The following is a 15,974-nucleotide window of genomic DNA, read 5'->3' on the forward strand; positions in this document are numbered from 1 at the left end:
AAAGGTCTCCTAAAGTTGATTTATCATTAAAAAGTTATCAACAAGTGATGTTCGCAAGTCGGCTGTACTGATACAGATATATGAAAGAAAAATATAACGTCGACATTCACGTTTCCACTGTCAAACGATGCTTGAAACTTTGGAGTACATGGATGAAGACCGACGAAAAAGCCTGTAGTATATACGAAAAGTAGGAAGGCCCGACTTGCGTATACAAAACAGCACAGATCATGGTCAGGTTCAGACTGGTCAAAATTCTGTGTAGTGACGAGAGCAAATTTAATTTAATGCCATCTGATGGTATCAAGTATGTTCGACGTCGTGTAAATAAAAGATATATGACTTTCGGTACCAATTTCCCAAGGTCAAATATGGAGGTGGCAGTGTGATGCTTTGGTGATGTATTTCACGCTCTGGTGTTAGACCTTTAGTTCGAACTGAAGGTAAATATGGATCGGTACGTTTCTGAAAAAGTATTGAAGACTCAAATAATACCATAAGCTGAACACCACATGCCAGCTGGATGGTATATTCAAAAAGTTAACGATCTCAAGCACAAGTCCAAGTGTTTTTTTTTTTTTAAAACGAAAAAGGCGAGGTTTTCGAGTGTCCAAGTCAAAGTCCGAATTTGAATCCTATAGAACATCTGTGAGAGGAGTTGGATTCCAGAATAAGAATAAAAAATTATTTGAACAAAGCCGCAATTTTTGAAGCTCTCAAAAATGAGGGGGACAAAATTCAGATGGATCGATTCCAAAAATTGGTCGACTCAATGCCGACGCGGTGTGAGGCCGTCATAAAAGCCAAGGGATATCCCACTAAATAATGATTTTCCTATTACGGTAGATGATAATTGTGTGTTAAAAAATGTCTTATTCAACAGTGTCAAAATACTTTTGCTCCGCTATTGTCTTCATTAAAAGAAATTACACTCTGTTATGTTACGGCCCGCCGAAGTGGCCAAGCGGTTCTAAGCGCTGCAGTCTGGAACGGCGCGACCGCTACGGTCGCAGGTTCGAATCCTACCTCGGGCATGGATGGTTGTGATGTCCTTAGGTTGGTTAGGTTTAAGTAGTTCTACGTTCTAGGGGACTGATGACCTCAGAAGTTAAGTCCCATAGTGCTCAGAGCCATTTGAACCATTTTTTTGTTTTGTTGCGAACAAGGGCTACTTGGTCTCTATACTGTAGAACACTGAATATCCATCAATGAAATAAATTACTGATTTGCATATTTCATATTTGTTTTTAATTAATCCAAATACTTTTGAGTGCAACTGTACAAAGTATAAGCGAAATTATGACGCATACTTACTATTACTACTGCTACTACCACCACCCATTTGAATATATCATTGTTCAGAAACTTACACAGCGGATTATCTATTAAAATACGTTTATTCGGAAATGATGTATTTAAAAACACAATTCTTCATGTTTGCTGCGAATTGGTTTGTGCAAAGTCCTACATCGTGTAAATACCTCTGCTACATGGTTCTTTTTATTTTTCCATAAAACATTCAGGTTTTAACGTATATAGAATACTAAAGTATTAGTTGCTATAAATACTAGACAGAGCGAAATACGGATTGATATGTGGTTTGCCAAATGTCTGGTCAACAACGTGTGCACTGCAAAGTTTCTGTGAACAGATAAATGAATGATAAGAATTAGTCGAGACTGTAAAATCTTATTTCGCGAGTTTTAATTTCGATGAAACATTTGATTTTCTTCACTTTGTCGGCTAGTCAGTAGAAAAAAAGGTAGCGTGTATGGGATCTAATCGCAGCGGCCTTTAACCCTGGAACGCAGAACGCCATTCAGGCCTAAGAATCAACAGCAAAATAAGACAGATATCAATACTTTCGTACACAATTGTATCGAATAAGAGTTGTAACATCTCAGTTTTCACATAACTATATAACAGTGGCGTCACTCACATGTAGATTCACCTATAAAACTCTGCAAATCGCTGGAGTAACAGTTATTCAGCACTTAAGCAGAACCAACTCTTGCATCCGTAACTTTTGACTAAAATGTTAATAAGCCACAACCAGTAGGTCTCGCTTCTGTAAGATGTGTTGAAATAGGTAATTTTGCAGGTTTATGGACTGAAATCACACCCTTAGGTTAATTCTGTCGAAGTCAAATGATAGTGCTCCAAGAGAGAATGGCGATTTGTTGAATTTTTATCCGCGTCTTACGAAAATATGTGAAACTTCTTAGGAAAATTATAGCGAAGAAAGAAAAAAAAATAAAACGTGGCGAAAAGATAGAGGATAATCGGACTAAAAGCACACAACAAATTGATGGTAATAGAATTCCTAAGCCATCTACCGAAGAGGAAAAAAATAAAAAAGAAGCAATACAGCGTTGATAACTACGAGGTGCGCTGACATAATGATTAAGAATGCGTTAAGACGTATTGACGCATTAAGAAAGTTGCAGCAGCATAGAAATTTGACAAGTACTGTGTTAGTATGCAGATAATAGGATTGTTGCAGCCAACGTTAATGGTGCCCTAGTAAGTCTCACGCAGAACCACACCGAAAACTATTCAAAGACCAGTGACCATGTTGATTTGCGAGCTTTTAGCAATTTATTTTGACAAGACTAACTTTTCTCGTCGTTGAACGGGCTCGTTCAGTGCTTAACACAAGTCGTGGCCGTCTTTAACTTTTCTAACGATTTCGTCAGGCCCGGGCGTCCTTGGCCTTTTCGATGCAGTTAGCATTCGCTGCACGAGGTGTCATGCAGCGCAATACGACTGCCTTTTCGACGCCATTGTACGAGCCTTCGCTCGATGTCGGTCGGACTCGGTGTATGAATACGGAGATTCAACGCGGCCGTTTCTTGTTTGGCGAGATGCATTTACCGCACGACGCATTTCCTGAGATGGAAATCCTTTTAACAAATTAGAGTGGCACATGCCCTTACAGAGGCTTCACACTGTCGCAAGGTTTACGATGTAGTTTTGCCACGCACTGCATGAACAGTATGTGTATAAATAGCTGTGTTCCCATTTGAGGGCAATTCTTAATTAATTCTTATGAATATTTCTGTCCACAGGCCAAACTAGAGACGAAGGCTTTGAAAGCGAAGAGGCCAGGTTTTACGGACGACCGCTACAACGAGACGTCGTACTACATTGAAAATGGTAAGACTGCCTATTACATTTGCTCGAATATTCCCTTGATCCTGCTGTAAGTGTCAATTGAATTCTGTGTAACAGTAAGACGCAGGCGTGGGTACACTTAGTGAGAGCTGCTGTCAGGTAATGCCTTGATTATGTGTGGTAAAGGTACGCTGGACTCTCCCGCGTAAGCTTGGTGAATATTAATGTGTTTACGGATCATTTTAGCGTCGACTTATCTGAAACGTAGGTGTTGAGCGGGCTATTAACATTTCGACTGCATTCATTCCACTGCCGACTTTTTAAGTGTAATAGAGGCGGATAGAATCAGGTCCTTGGCCGCAATGATTTGATTTCCTTTCGTTTTTCAAATTGATCAGAGATAATTTTTAAATCGTGATTCTTGAGTTTCTCCCGGCGTATTTGATAATCAAAATATCCATATAGTCTAGGCGGTACCGGACCTTGGGGTAACAATTTCTTAGCGTCACCCTCCGGTATATCTGCGTCCTTGAGAAGAACCCTCGTCGTCCCGAAGGTTCACAAAGAGGGGGTACCATTACGCCCCATTGTCAGCAACATCAGGGCACCTACATATTTGTTGGCCAAATACCTGACGGGAATATTAAGTCCTTACGTGGGTAAATGCCCTCATCACATCCGTAATTCCGTGGATTTTGTTAAACGCCTTGACAGCTTCAGGTTGGATGAGTCAGATATCATGGTGAGTTTTGATGTCGTTTCCTTGTTTACGAGGGTACCCCTGCAAGAGACGCTAGAGTTGATTGGTCAGAGGTTTGATGAGAATACCACTGAACTTTTTAGGCATGTCTTGACTTCCACGTATTTTCTTTTTAATGGAGAATACTACGAACAATCGGAAGGAGTCGCCATGGGTAGCCCACTCTCACCGGTGGTAGCGAATTTGTACATGGAGAACTTCGAGGAGGAAGCCCTGTCGTCATCCGAATGGAAACTTACTTGCCTTTTCCGTTACGTGGACGACACGTAAGTCATCTGGCCACATGGTATGGATAAACTCCTTGACTTCCTTACACATCTAAACTCCATACACCCCAACATCAAATTCACTATGGAGACTGAAACGGAGGGTAAATTACCTTTCCTTGACGTCTTGGTCAGGAGAAGGGCTGACGGCACCCTATCGAAAGACAACACACACTGATCTGTATTTGCACGCAGACAGCTGCCACCACCCTTCACAGAGGAATGGGGTACTTAAAACTCTAGTGCATAGGGCGCGCACTATGTCTGACACAGAGAGTCTACCCCAGGAATTCGAACATCTGAGAACTGTATTTCGAAAAAATGGGTACTCAGAGTGGCAGATCCAACGTGCTCTCCGTCCAACCACTGCACCACAACCTGTTGAGATGGATGAAGTCACGAGGGAGGAGGTAGGCACTGCATTTATTCCATACACAGGCGCACTCTCGGGGAAAATCGCCCGCATTCTGAAGAAACACCAGGTCGGAACTGTGTTTTGTCCTCCGAATAAAACTCGTGCACTGGTGGGGAGCGCCAAAGCTCGATTTGAGGTAGGCCGGCGTGTACCAGATTCCGTGTCAATGTGGCAAGTTGTATATTGGTCAGACGATGCGTACCGTCGAGGATCGTTGCCGTGAACACCAGAGGCACACTCGACTGATGTATCCGAACAAGTCGGCGGTCGCTGAACATTGTTTGTCGGAAAATCACGCTATGGAGTATGACAGCACGAGGATTCTGGTACAGACGTCGAGATACTGGGACAGCGTTGTTAGAGAGGCCATCGAAATTCGCACCAATGACGACCTCATAAACCGTGACTGTGGCTATAATCTTAGCAAGGCTTGGGAACCAGCGATTGGGTTAATCAAGAGTAAATCGAGCAAACGCATAGTTGTGACGACCACGGCGGACAGAGCCATCACACCGACGTCATCTCAGACGCCGTCGCAATCTGTTCCACCGCGCTACCGTGGCGCGGGGCGCGGACGGCGGAGGGAGCGCGCCGCGGGCGGAGGGTATTTAAATCGCCGCCGCCGCGACCGAACCCAGTTCCCCCTGAGCAGCCATAGCGTACGGATCTCCGTGCCGGCGCGTTCACAGGAGCTCAATCCGTCAGTTCACCTGATGATGGCGACATGTTTGATCGCCGAAATATTGTGCCCGTTGGACACTATAGACCGGCAGTGCACCCGTGGATATTTTGATAATCTTTAAATCATTTAGCGGAATATTCCTTCGAGCTCTTTCTCAGAAGTGGAGCATGACATCCTCTTCAGTTGTGTTGCTATTGACTAGAAATTGGTGAGCTTATTAATGAACAGAGATTGAAAATATTTGCCATCAAAGACTGTTTTAAATTCTATAAATTTTGAATCTTTGTAAGCTGTATCCTTCACTGTGATTATGTTGAATTTCATTTAGAAAGACAGACCCATCTGATGATGATCATGCGGATCGAAAATGGTTATAAAATGACCGAAAACTTTTGCAATCAAAGACTGCTTTAAATTGTGCAGATCCTTACAAAGACTCTGTTACCTGCAAATCCTATAGCAACCGCAAAAACGTGAACAAAACTCGTGAAAATGTGGCACAAGAATCGTGTCGTTGGCCTGCTTTCAGAGAATTGAATATATTCACCCAGAGAAGTGCAGATAGTTTTAGCAGTGACACTGTTAAATCGAAATGTGCCTGTAACCCTAGCTACAAATAATTTCCCTACAGTGTAAGACAAATTTACAATCTGTTTCGCAGGGTGAAGGAGTACCTCGTTGTGGTTGCGTTGCTATTCATGACAGCCTCCCGGACGGCGTAGATCACTAAGCTGCTGCATAGTTTTCTTGTACGTGTTAGTGGTTTTAAACGTGTAGATCGGGCAGGGGGCGAGAGACTGTGCTCCGTTTACTTTGACACGCTAAATCCATGCTTGTTAACTTCCACGCCTCTCATCAGTCCTCTGGTCACAGACAGTGCAGCCTAAAATTTCTTTGGGAATTTCAACAATCGTGGTGTTCAAATCCTAAGAAGTCGTCCGAATCAACGTGTGACGAGGCACGAAAAATTATAGATTAAAGGGATAGTTATTTGGCCAGATACCTGACGTCCGGACGTCCTATCAGCTGGATATCGGGCGGCTGGATCATTGCCACGGAGCTTGCCGTAACGTGTAGGTCTGAGTAAGGACGTGAAAGTCAGGCGCGGACGATCGGACGAATTTTTGTAAATTCGGGCATCTTCTTTCAATGAGTGAAGCGAGCGTATGACTCAACTGATTGATTGATTGACTTAATTATTTGATTTGTTACGAACTGTGATCACTTTCAGTAGTTGTCATTTGAGATTACTACTGAAAATAAATTTTAATTGCAAGACAAATTACGACAAATGCGATTATTGGGAATCTTATAGAAATAATGATTTTGCCGTTTGTTTGTTGTGCCGAATTCAGGTTTCTGGTGGTGCGGAAGGAAAAAACAACGAGTATGACTGGAGCCTTGCCTTGTCTGTTACTCTTTTGTTTTGAATCCTTTATAACACTGATCAGCAAGGTCTTTATCCATATATAAGATGATCAATAGCGTTAAGTAGGTATCTGTTTATCGAATTCCCGACTGCACTGCTCATCAGTACCTCCTGGATTCCAGTTGAATTTGTGAATCTTTTTCTATAGGTTCTCAGAATGGAGAAAATATTGCACGGAAGGGTAACACTGTCGCAGATCTCTGAGATATTAACCAATGGCACTAAAATGGTGAAAAAGTTTTCGAGTGGCTGAGTGCGATTCTGCTGAATGTTACATCCATCCACTTCAGAGGGTTGCAGCTGAGTTATTGAAGGTCCACCCTGCAGTAACAGGAATGGTCGCTGCAGGCAGACGTGTCGTAATGCACTTCAGTCATTCGAGATTACTGTTAAAAAGCTGGAGCATCAGTTGGTGCAAATTATCAGCGCCACGTGAAATATAGTTTACACAGCATTATTCTGATCAGCGTGGGTCATCAAAATTTCAAAACCATTGACTGACAAAACACTCAGGAGTAACCTACAATACTCGTCTGAGCAATAGATCAACACACACACACACACACACACACACACACACGAGAGGGGGGGGGGGCGTTGGGGAAGAGTCAAGAAGCTAAAGAGCGAAATACACGCTTTTGTGCAGTGAAAGCTAAGAACGTGAACCAGTCTTCTTTATCTCAGCATATAATGCCATCACACGTCAGTGAATGCAAATACAGCAAGTTAAATTAAATGGCTATCAACGCCATGAAACGCACTAATTTAAAATGACTATAGTACCGAAAGATGCACAGGATAAAGAAAGTCGAATGTTCCTTCACAAATGTGCCGGTTTCCTTATAAAATGCCTCAACTAAGATCCAGGAAAGTGTTAATAATATTGTTGTCTGCGAAAGGGGAGTGGAGACGAAATGCGGGACATTAGAAATGAATTGCTTGTGACGAAACGGAAATACGCGGGCTGTGTAAGTAAAGCGAACGTTTCTGTAAACTGATGACCGTAACAGGAAGTAACCCGAGGTGAATGAACTGCACTAGAGCGAACAAAATATGTTGACTTAAATGAAATGCTACTGAAAACAAACGTGCAGAGACATGTTAAAAACTATTTTTGAAGTTGGAATTTTAAACCGCATGAAAGAAGGACGTGCTATAACAGGCTGAGCAGCGGCTGTTTTATCTGTTGGCGCGCGCCCAGATCAATTTTTTTTTTTTTCGCTCCTGTCCTACTAACCATTTCCAAAGCTTTCGTGGAAAGAAGTGCGGCTGTGGAAGCATTACAGTAAGGCAAACTGTAATCAAACACGTTTGCCGGCTCTTGTAACTTTTACAGTTGATCTCCGGCATTCTTATGTTTTCATACTAGAAGCGTGCGCAGTCTTAATGTATCTTGAATCCTCGCTGGTAAGTTCCGCTGAAACGTGCGCCTAAAAACTGGCGCAAAATAAGTGAGAACATCTACGTTCATACTTCTCAAGCCACTTCCCCCTTTCCTGTTTCAGTCGCGTATGATGCGTTGTAAGAACGTCTGTCGGTGAGCTTCCGTATGAGCTTGAATGAAATTTCATCTTCGCGGTCGTTCCGCGAGATGCGAGGTCTGTTCAAAAAATTCCGGAACTTTGCCCACAAAATTTTTCTACGCTTGTCTTCTACTAATTGTGCATTGTCTCCTTGCAAATGCTCCCATTCACAACTGATGCACCGCTCCCAACGCCGGCCGTTTCCACTTTTGGAAGCAGTCTTGGTACGCCTCCTGCTGAATCGCGATATTTCCTTACCCTCTGATGGTCGTAGTAAATTCCTTCAGGTAAAGGCTACATTCTCCCACTAGAAGTAGTTAGAAGATACTGGAACGGAGCTGAATCGCGCGAAGCGCCGTCTGCGAATTTTCTTTTATCTCGTCTATCGTCGCAAATCTTCGTCTTTTCTACGAGGTTTTCAGCTTTGGAAGTAAAAAAAAGTCCGCAGGGGCAGGTCTGGATAGTACGGAGGATAAGGCAGCACAGTGATTTAGTTTTTAGTGCAATAGTACGCACCAACAGGGATGAATGTGCGGTTACGTTATCGTGATGCAGGAGCCCTGAATTTGCTCGCCATATTTCAGACCGCTTCTTTTTCACGTTTTCTCGCAGGTGTCACTACACGTCCCGGAAGTTCCATCGATTAACAGTTTGTCCATGTGGCACGAATTCCTGATGATGAACTAATCCTTCAGAGTTTTTTGTACAGGAGAACCTTTCCCGATCCATTGTGAAGACTGAACCTTGGTCTCAACATCATAATCGTAGACCCACGTCTCACCACACCACCAATTATGATTCTCTTAAGGAATATCTCGTTCTTATTTGCGCGATCCGAAATCTATTCATAGATTGCAAGGAGGACGTCTTTTTAGTCTTGACTCATGAGTCGCGCAACGAACTTGACGGCACATTCCAAGATGCTGTATCACAATTTCATGACGTGATTCAGTTGAAATGTTACATTCTTCTGCAATCTCTCGGACAGTCCGTCTTCGAATGGCATGCACAATTTCGTTGACGTTCCTGAAATGAGCGTCGTCGGTAGACGTCGTAGGGCACGAGGGTCACTTGTAACTTCCACCCAGCCTTTTTTAACCTGGTGAACCATTCTCAGCACCGAGTACGGCTTAAGCACTCATCACTGTAGGCTTCCGGCATCTTTATTTGGTGTGTCTTTGTAAAGGTTTTCTTGAGCTTCACGCAAATGAATCATACAACCCACTACAAAAGTATCATACCACTAGTGAAAATATCATACTTTTTTATTTGTCAAACGCTGCCCACCTACCACTGTCTCGACTTACGCTGATAGTATTAATTGGCGTATGTTCCACAGATACAAAAAACATTAAAACTATTTAGCAAAAAATAAAAATGAACAGTGTCACTGCTAGAACTATCTACACGAATCTATTCTATGTCATCTACTTCAGTATAATAGTCTGACATAGTTGAAAACTCAATTTCATCTACATATTTCGATGGGTCAAGATGAGCAGCCTTGATTGGCTGGAATAATAGAGATAGACTGCATTTGTCAACTTAATTTTTATTATGAATATCTTGGTGAAAACAAAAATTTAAAAAGGAAATTTATTTTAAAAAATAATTTTGAAATTTTGGAAACTGGGATGTCTCATCTCCCACTCTTCCACATTCATTAAATAACCTCACTAGTTGCCAGTAAAGACGGTAACGGGAACAACCAAACAGCTTGCAGTCTTCTGGCAATAACGATTTTTATCTTACCTGGATGCTCTCTCGCATTCTGCTGTGGAATGCGGAAGTGGTAGAACTGCCAAGGCGATGTCCGCTAAAGCACCACACAAACGCACACCATCATTGGGTGATTTGTCTAACTTGAAAAATATATACATTGCCCTTTAATTAGGTCTGTATTTATATACATTTAAAGCTTGGCATAACACTTTTTCCTTAATTTATGGAATCAAACTAAAAGCATTTCAAAAGTTCTTAAACAGCATATAATTATGGAAAGCTAATTGTTCTTTGTGCCAAATTAACATCTTTGAAAGTAAATCTATGAAACTGGTATTTCACTTTTCGGTTAGATATAAAGAAACATGTGTTAGGGGATGATGTTTCTGTGGAAATACCACCACGAGAACGCAATAGGCATGATTAACAAAAACCTTGTACTCTAGCTGCCAGAACTGCTTTTTTGTGAGAAGTACATGCAGTAAAGACCATGGTTCCGTAATCTTATTTAGCGTGAAAAATTTAGAAGATGTTGCATAAAAATTCGATTAAAGAAAAAAAATCTGCGCAGACAATACAGTCTACACTAACGCTCAGCTTCTGTAGTTGGTTTGTTGAGCGCTATAATGCCTTTAAACAAAAACATTGCAAAAGTTGCTCACGATTTTTCAGTGATACCGCTCATCTTATTCTATGCTTTTCTTGATTGCACATGTTTCTTTAATACAATTAGAATAGTTACTATAGAAGCATTACAGTGTTTGCATTTTGCCTTATTGCAATTATTATGGTCCTTTGGTGTCCATGATCGAAATGCTGGATGTTCCTCTCGCGCAGTACGATATTATTGAAGTCTGTCCTCGGGTTTCTCATTTTTTGGCAACTCTCCTCTTTGCATCTTCCTTTTCTTTGGCGTTGAAACACCACACATCTCTTCGTCAAAACCCGACATCACACCCGCTTCATAAATTACACAAATTAACACAAAACATTAACGCTATATGTTGTATGATATGTCGCTCTATTTACCGAAATAGAGCACGAAGAGCTGGGAATGATTGTTAAACCCCTCACAGCAGGGGCGATTTTAGAAGCCAGTCAAGGAGTGGAGGGGGGTTGGGGGAAAGGAATAATGCTTAACAAAAGGAGAGTTGGGGTCCTCCACCGACAAATTAGTATAATTTGGTTTTGCTTAAAGTAGTTTTTGGTAACTGTTTTCAAGTTCAGGGCAAAAAAAGTGTATTAATAAATAAAGAAACGCCCATTTTAAGTTAAATGATATTTATTGGTTTAGATAGTAAGCTGTTTTGCCGCTCTTATTCTTTTGTTAAAATGTGTTTGAAATACATTGCAACCTATATTGCTAGATAATTATGAAAAAAATGATTGAATCTGTTGGAGTAATATATTCGCTGATTTCTGAAGTCATTTTATCCAGTGTAATATGATACTCCATTGGCGGGGGCGTGGCTATAGCCCCCCCTGCCTCCAGCACAGCTGCCAGTTTTATCCATGTGTAAAGAGATATCATACTCTACAGGAACCATGTAGCTGAAATCCATTGCTAGTTAAAAATGTATTAAGCCGAACTGTGAAGGATACACAGCGGTAAAACAAAGCTTAACTGTACCAGGTCCCTGCGAGGCACGTTGGTCGGAAGGCATTGTTCCATTCATCTGACTAATCTTAACGTGAGTGTATTTCGTTGTTGGGCGTGTGCTTCATAATCACTTAGTGGTAACTTAATAATCTATGCAGAGATGATTTTTTTCGCAACAGTTTCTCTCTTATAAAGTAAAAATTCCAGTTATAATGTTTTCGCGTATAATCCTTCACCTGGGATCATACATAAGAACTTGAAATTGTGGTGTGCGCATGATCCTTATTATACACCTAACAGCCCTACACACAACAATGAACCTTCTGGCAGTTACACACTAAACACAGGCGTGTTTAGGGATATCACCCGCATTTCGCTCCATCACAGCAGTAGTACGAAATTATGAATGCTCTTGAATTTTTTGAACAGACCTCATATGTGTAGGAGGACGAAATATGTTCAGTATCTCTTGTTTAGCAAAAAATACATTTTGGTGCACAACGCCCCTATCACATTAACCGGCACTTCGAAGTCCAATTTTTGCGAGTTTCTGTCAACTGAAACGACGCGGGGTAGAAGGCAAGCAAACAAAAGTGGAGTGTATAAGATGTATACTTCTCCCTCGCATCATTACTTTTGCTTCTCCTAAGTTATTGGCTAGAAATTCTTCTGTCAAATCATAAAACTTGTGTGATATTCTATACGCTTGTATTTTTCTCATTAGGTGACAATGCCGAACTGCATCGATCGCCTTCTAGGCATTGTGTGAATCTGTTCGACAACTTTTCTCGGTAATGTAAGATAACAGCCTATTTTTACAATAATTTCGTTCCTCCAGCGCCTACGACAGGCAGGTGCTGCTAGAAGAGTAGCAAATTCGTTGACATGCTGTATGTATCCCATCAGATCCATTCGCCTTTCCTTCGTTGATCTTTTTACTTATATTCTATTTCGCAGTCACTTTTTTTGATATAATTTTGGTGTTTGTTATCTCTTCTAGCTGCGGATGTCGAAGCCACTGCTTCTCCTTCAGAAAACTTCTGTCGTCCTCACCTCAGAGGACTTAAAGATTCCCACTCTGTAGACTTCCAAGGACTGTTTTTACTTACCTTGTTTGTAAACGTGAAATGTCTTGTAAAATGGGAATCATAGATAGATTAAAATTTTCGTGAAGGAAAGCTGTTCCCTGCGCCGAAACTGTGATAAGCCATGTATTTTTTGGAATCAGTGTGATGTTGATCGGTTAAACTTGCTTCATAATATTTAATTGCACTTTTACAGGTCTTCGCAAAGTCTATCCGTACTACTTCACTTTCACCACATTCACTAAAGGAAGATGGGTTGGTGAGAAGATCCTCGATGTCTTTGCCCGGGAATTTCGTGCGCATCCCGCGGAAGAATATGTAAGTACTTCGAAGTTTTTATCTAGCAGCTTTTTGTACAGAGTTGGTATCGTAAGTGCAGGAAGCCGAACAGTCGTACACAACAATGCAGTTGCAGTTGCTAAAAAGTAATTAACACACTTACTGAAAAGAACTGTGCACGTCTGGAATGTGTATGGTTAACAAGAAAGAAAAACATTTGGGCACTGCAAGGTGTCTACATTATACCAGGCTGATAATACATTCCTAAAAGAAGTGAAAAGAAACACCTGAACGATGTAGGCACGTTAGAAGTCCATAGAATGGGAGACTGCAAATATAAATACAAGATCAAGGCGAACGTATCTCAGACAGACAAGGCGTTGGTGGGTGGGTGGGAGGGGGTCAAAAATGCATTTATTTTTCTGCATTGGCCTATTATAAGCCAGCAAACCTAACATTTTCCCGGTGAATTGTTTGCATCCTTGGAATTGCGATTCTGGAAGGTCAGCAAAATATTCGCCTATTCATTAAACTCAAAGTGTTTTCCAGCCACAAGTGTTTTGGATGTTGTAATAGGTCCAAGTCACACGCCAAATCTGATTAATAGTGTGCATGTTCTGCTTCATTCATTTATTCATTCATTCCAATAATTTGTAGTTAATATCCATAAAGGTTCCCATTGCAAAAGCGTCTTGCATGCAGGGCCATTGTCTCGAAGAGATTTTTTGGATCTCATGCCTCTTCTCACGTAATTATTTACCTAGTTAGTCCAGAAGAGTATCATACTACCTGATAGTTATTACGTTACCCTTTGTTGTTATTGTTGTTGTTGTTACCTGACAGTGTTCCTCTCTGCATAATGTTTCTATCAGTTTCGTAGATTATGTCTCTCGTACTTTATTTTTGACTGTGGAGATGGTTCTGCATAAGTTGTCGGGTCATCTAACAATCTTCTCTCTGTTTTCCCCATCTCCTTTTCCCTTCTAGAGGCATTTGTTAATTCATTTTGTTTCATCTCTCGTCTTTACCTCTCACGTAATTTGTTTATTTATTTATTTGTCCAGCTGGAGACTGTAAGTGTTGTATTGATATTGCCAAATATACATGCATATTTCATCGAATAAACATCTCTCTCTCTCTCTCTCTCTCTCTCTCTCTCTCTCTCTCTCTCTCTCTCTCTCTCTCTCTCACACACACACACACACACACACACACACACACACACACACACACACACACACACACACAGAGAGAGAGAGAGAGAGAGAGAGAGAGAGAGAGAGAGAGAGAGAGAGAGAGAGAGATAAAACAGAAAACACAAATGATACAATGTAATACAATATATATACATGCTTATGTTATTGTAAATTCAAAAGTCATTATTCATAAGCCTTTATTTTGTACTTCCTGAGCAACAAGTGCCATTAGATGTAGCATCACTCCATAAACAACTATTTTTTATTAGAGATATGAACATACTAGTAATTTAAAATGATAAAATATACAGTCTTTTAAGTTTGGTTTCATAGTGAAACTAATTTACCATTAATAACTGATTTGGAACACTGTTACAAAACATGCATGTTGTAGCACATATTGTTGCACTGTGCACAAAAGAAACATTACCACATCAAAAACATATCTATGTCTGGTTGTATTTGCCAATAAGGGTGGCTTAACTGTGCAAGAAGTTGTCAAAAATAAGATTCGAAAATGGAAGTCAGAGTTTCACATTTACCAAATTTGTATTTAGTATTTAAAAATGAACATGAAATCTTACTGCAAAGTTATTATTGTGCACGTAGATTGCAGAGTTTTTTGTGTTACTTCTCTTTTAATGTGTAATTACACTCAGTTACACTATTGCTGCAAAATTATGAATGTTCCAGAATTTTTTCGCATTTTGTGAAAAAACAAAACACAAAATACTAATACGAAAACCTGTGGTACTTTGAATAAAATTGTTAAGAAGACTGAAAGTAGAGAAAAATAAAGACCTTCTTCTAGCCAGCATGCATTTTCAAATTAAAAGAGAAATAACGTAACAAAACTGTACAATATAGATGCACAGAGAAATTCTTAAATGTGAGCTGCTCGGAATAGGAACTTAGAAATACAGCTAATACCTAATGCTATCTGCTGTTTTGCAACAGCAACACAGCTTCAAATTTCACAGTCAGCATGGGACAACAGTCAGGAAGCGAAAGAAGATTCTCTACTCTGGAGTGAGCAAAACACCAAACCAAAACTCTTTTTGGAGGGGTATTAGCATGCTTGTTACCAGTGTGTGTTGAAGCTTAAAATTGAGTCGAACACTGCTGAAATTTCTCTGACATGGCAAACAAATACGCAGTTTTCTGTTATCAGGTTGGTAAAGATTCTGAACGGTTTTTTACTAGTGGCAGTCATAGCCCACATACAGTATCTAGTACGAAGGGCAATAAAAGGATTGCGCAGACAGAAATATTGTGTAGATAGTACAAATTTTCTCATGCTGCTAGGGAAATGCAAAGTCTGTGTACTTGTAGACATCAATGCTGAATAGGTATTTGCCATAAGAGATGGCAAGTGGGCACTTGATGACTTAGGCACTTCTATGGCGATGCATAGGGTTTTGAGTCAGGAAATAACCACTTCACACTTCAACAACTGGTCTACCCTGACTTGGCCCTGGGAGCCTCGCAAGTTTGCCATCCATGTCTTGAGGAACCTTTTCTGCCACGGCCGGACAGTAAACACACTTGTGCCAGAATTCGCTTCCTTGCATAAGGATCATCAGCCACTTCCCAAGAGTTTATAATGCCTGCTTTATGTAAGAAATAAGTGCATCTGAACTGACACAGAATTTTGAAGCAATATGTACCAGTCATGTTACAAAACAAATCCAGCAGTTTACATGACATATTGAGTAGTTGCTATTCCAGCCTGGAGTTTCCATTATTTGAAATCCATGTCAAAACTCAACAGAGTCTGTGAGGATACTTTAAAGGTCAGTTCTGGATGAAGGTGACATTCTGGTCAGCTTTGATGTCACACCCCTCTTCACACGGCTACCGTTTGAGGACTTGACATTACTGAGGGACCGCTTTAATGAAGACA

The 15,974-nt window shown here is 40.8% G+C and overlaps 1 protein-coding gene across 3 annotated transcripts in view; it reads left to right on the plus strand.

Annotated features, from left to right (window-relative positions):
* Positions 1-15,974, plus strand: part of LOC126337020 (pseudouridylate synthase RPUSD2-like) — a 1,306,240-nt gene that overhangs the window by 1,204,317 nt on the left and 85,949 nt on the right. For all 3 annotated transcript variants that reach the window (XM_050001287.1, XM_050001289.1, XM_050001290.1), the window contains exons 3-4: positions 3,069-3,156; positions 12,793-12,914. In XM_050001287.1, coding sequence (XP_049857244.1) covers positions 3,069-3,156; positions 12,793-12,914 — 210 coding nt within the window. The remainder of the gene's footprint in view (positions 1-3,068; positions 3,157-12,792; positions 12,915-15,974) is intronic.

The sequence above is a fragment of the Schistocerca gregaria genome, chromosome 2 (genome assembly GCF_023897955.1).
Source record: "Schistocerca gregaria isolate iqSchGreg1 chromosome 2, iqSchGreg1.2, whole genome shotgun sequence".
NCBI lineage: Eukaryota > Metazoa > Arthropoda > Insecta > Orthoptera > Acrididae > Schistocerca > Schistocerca gregaria.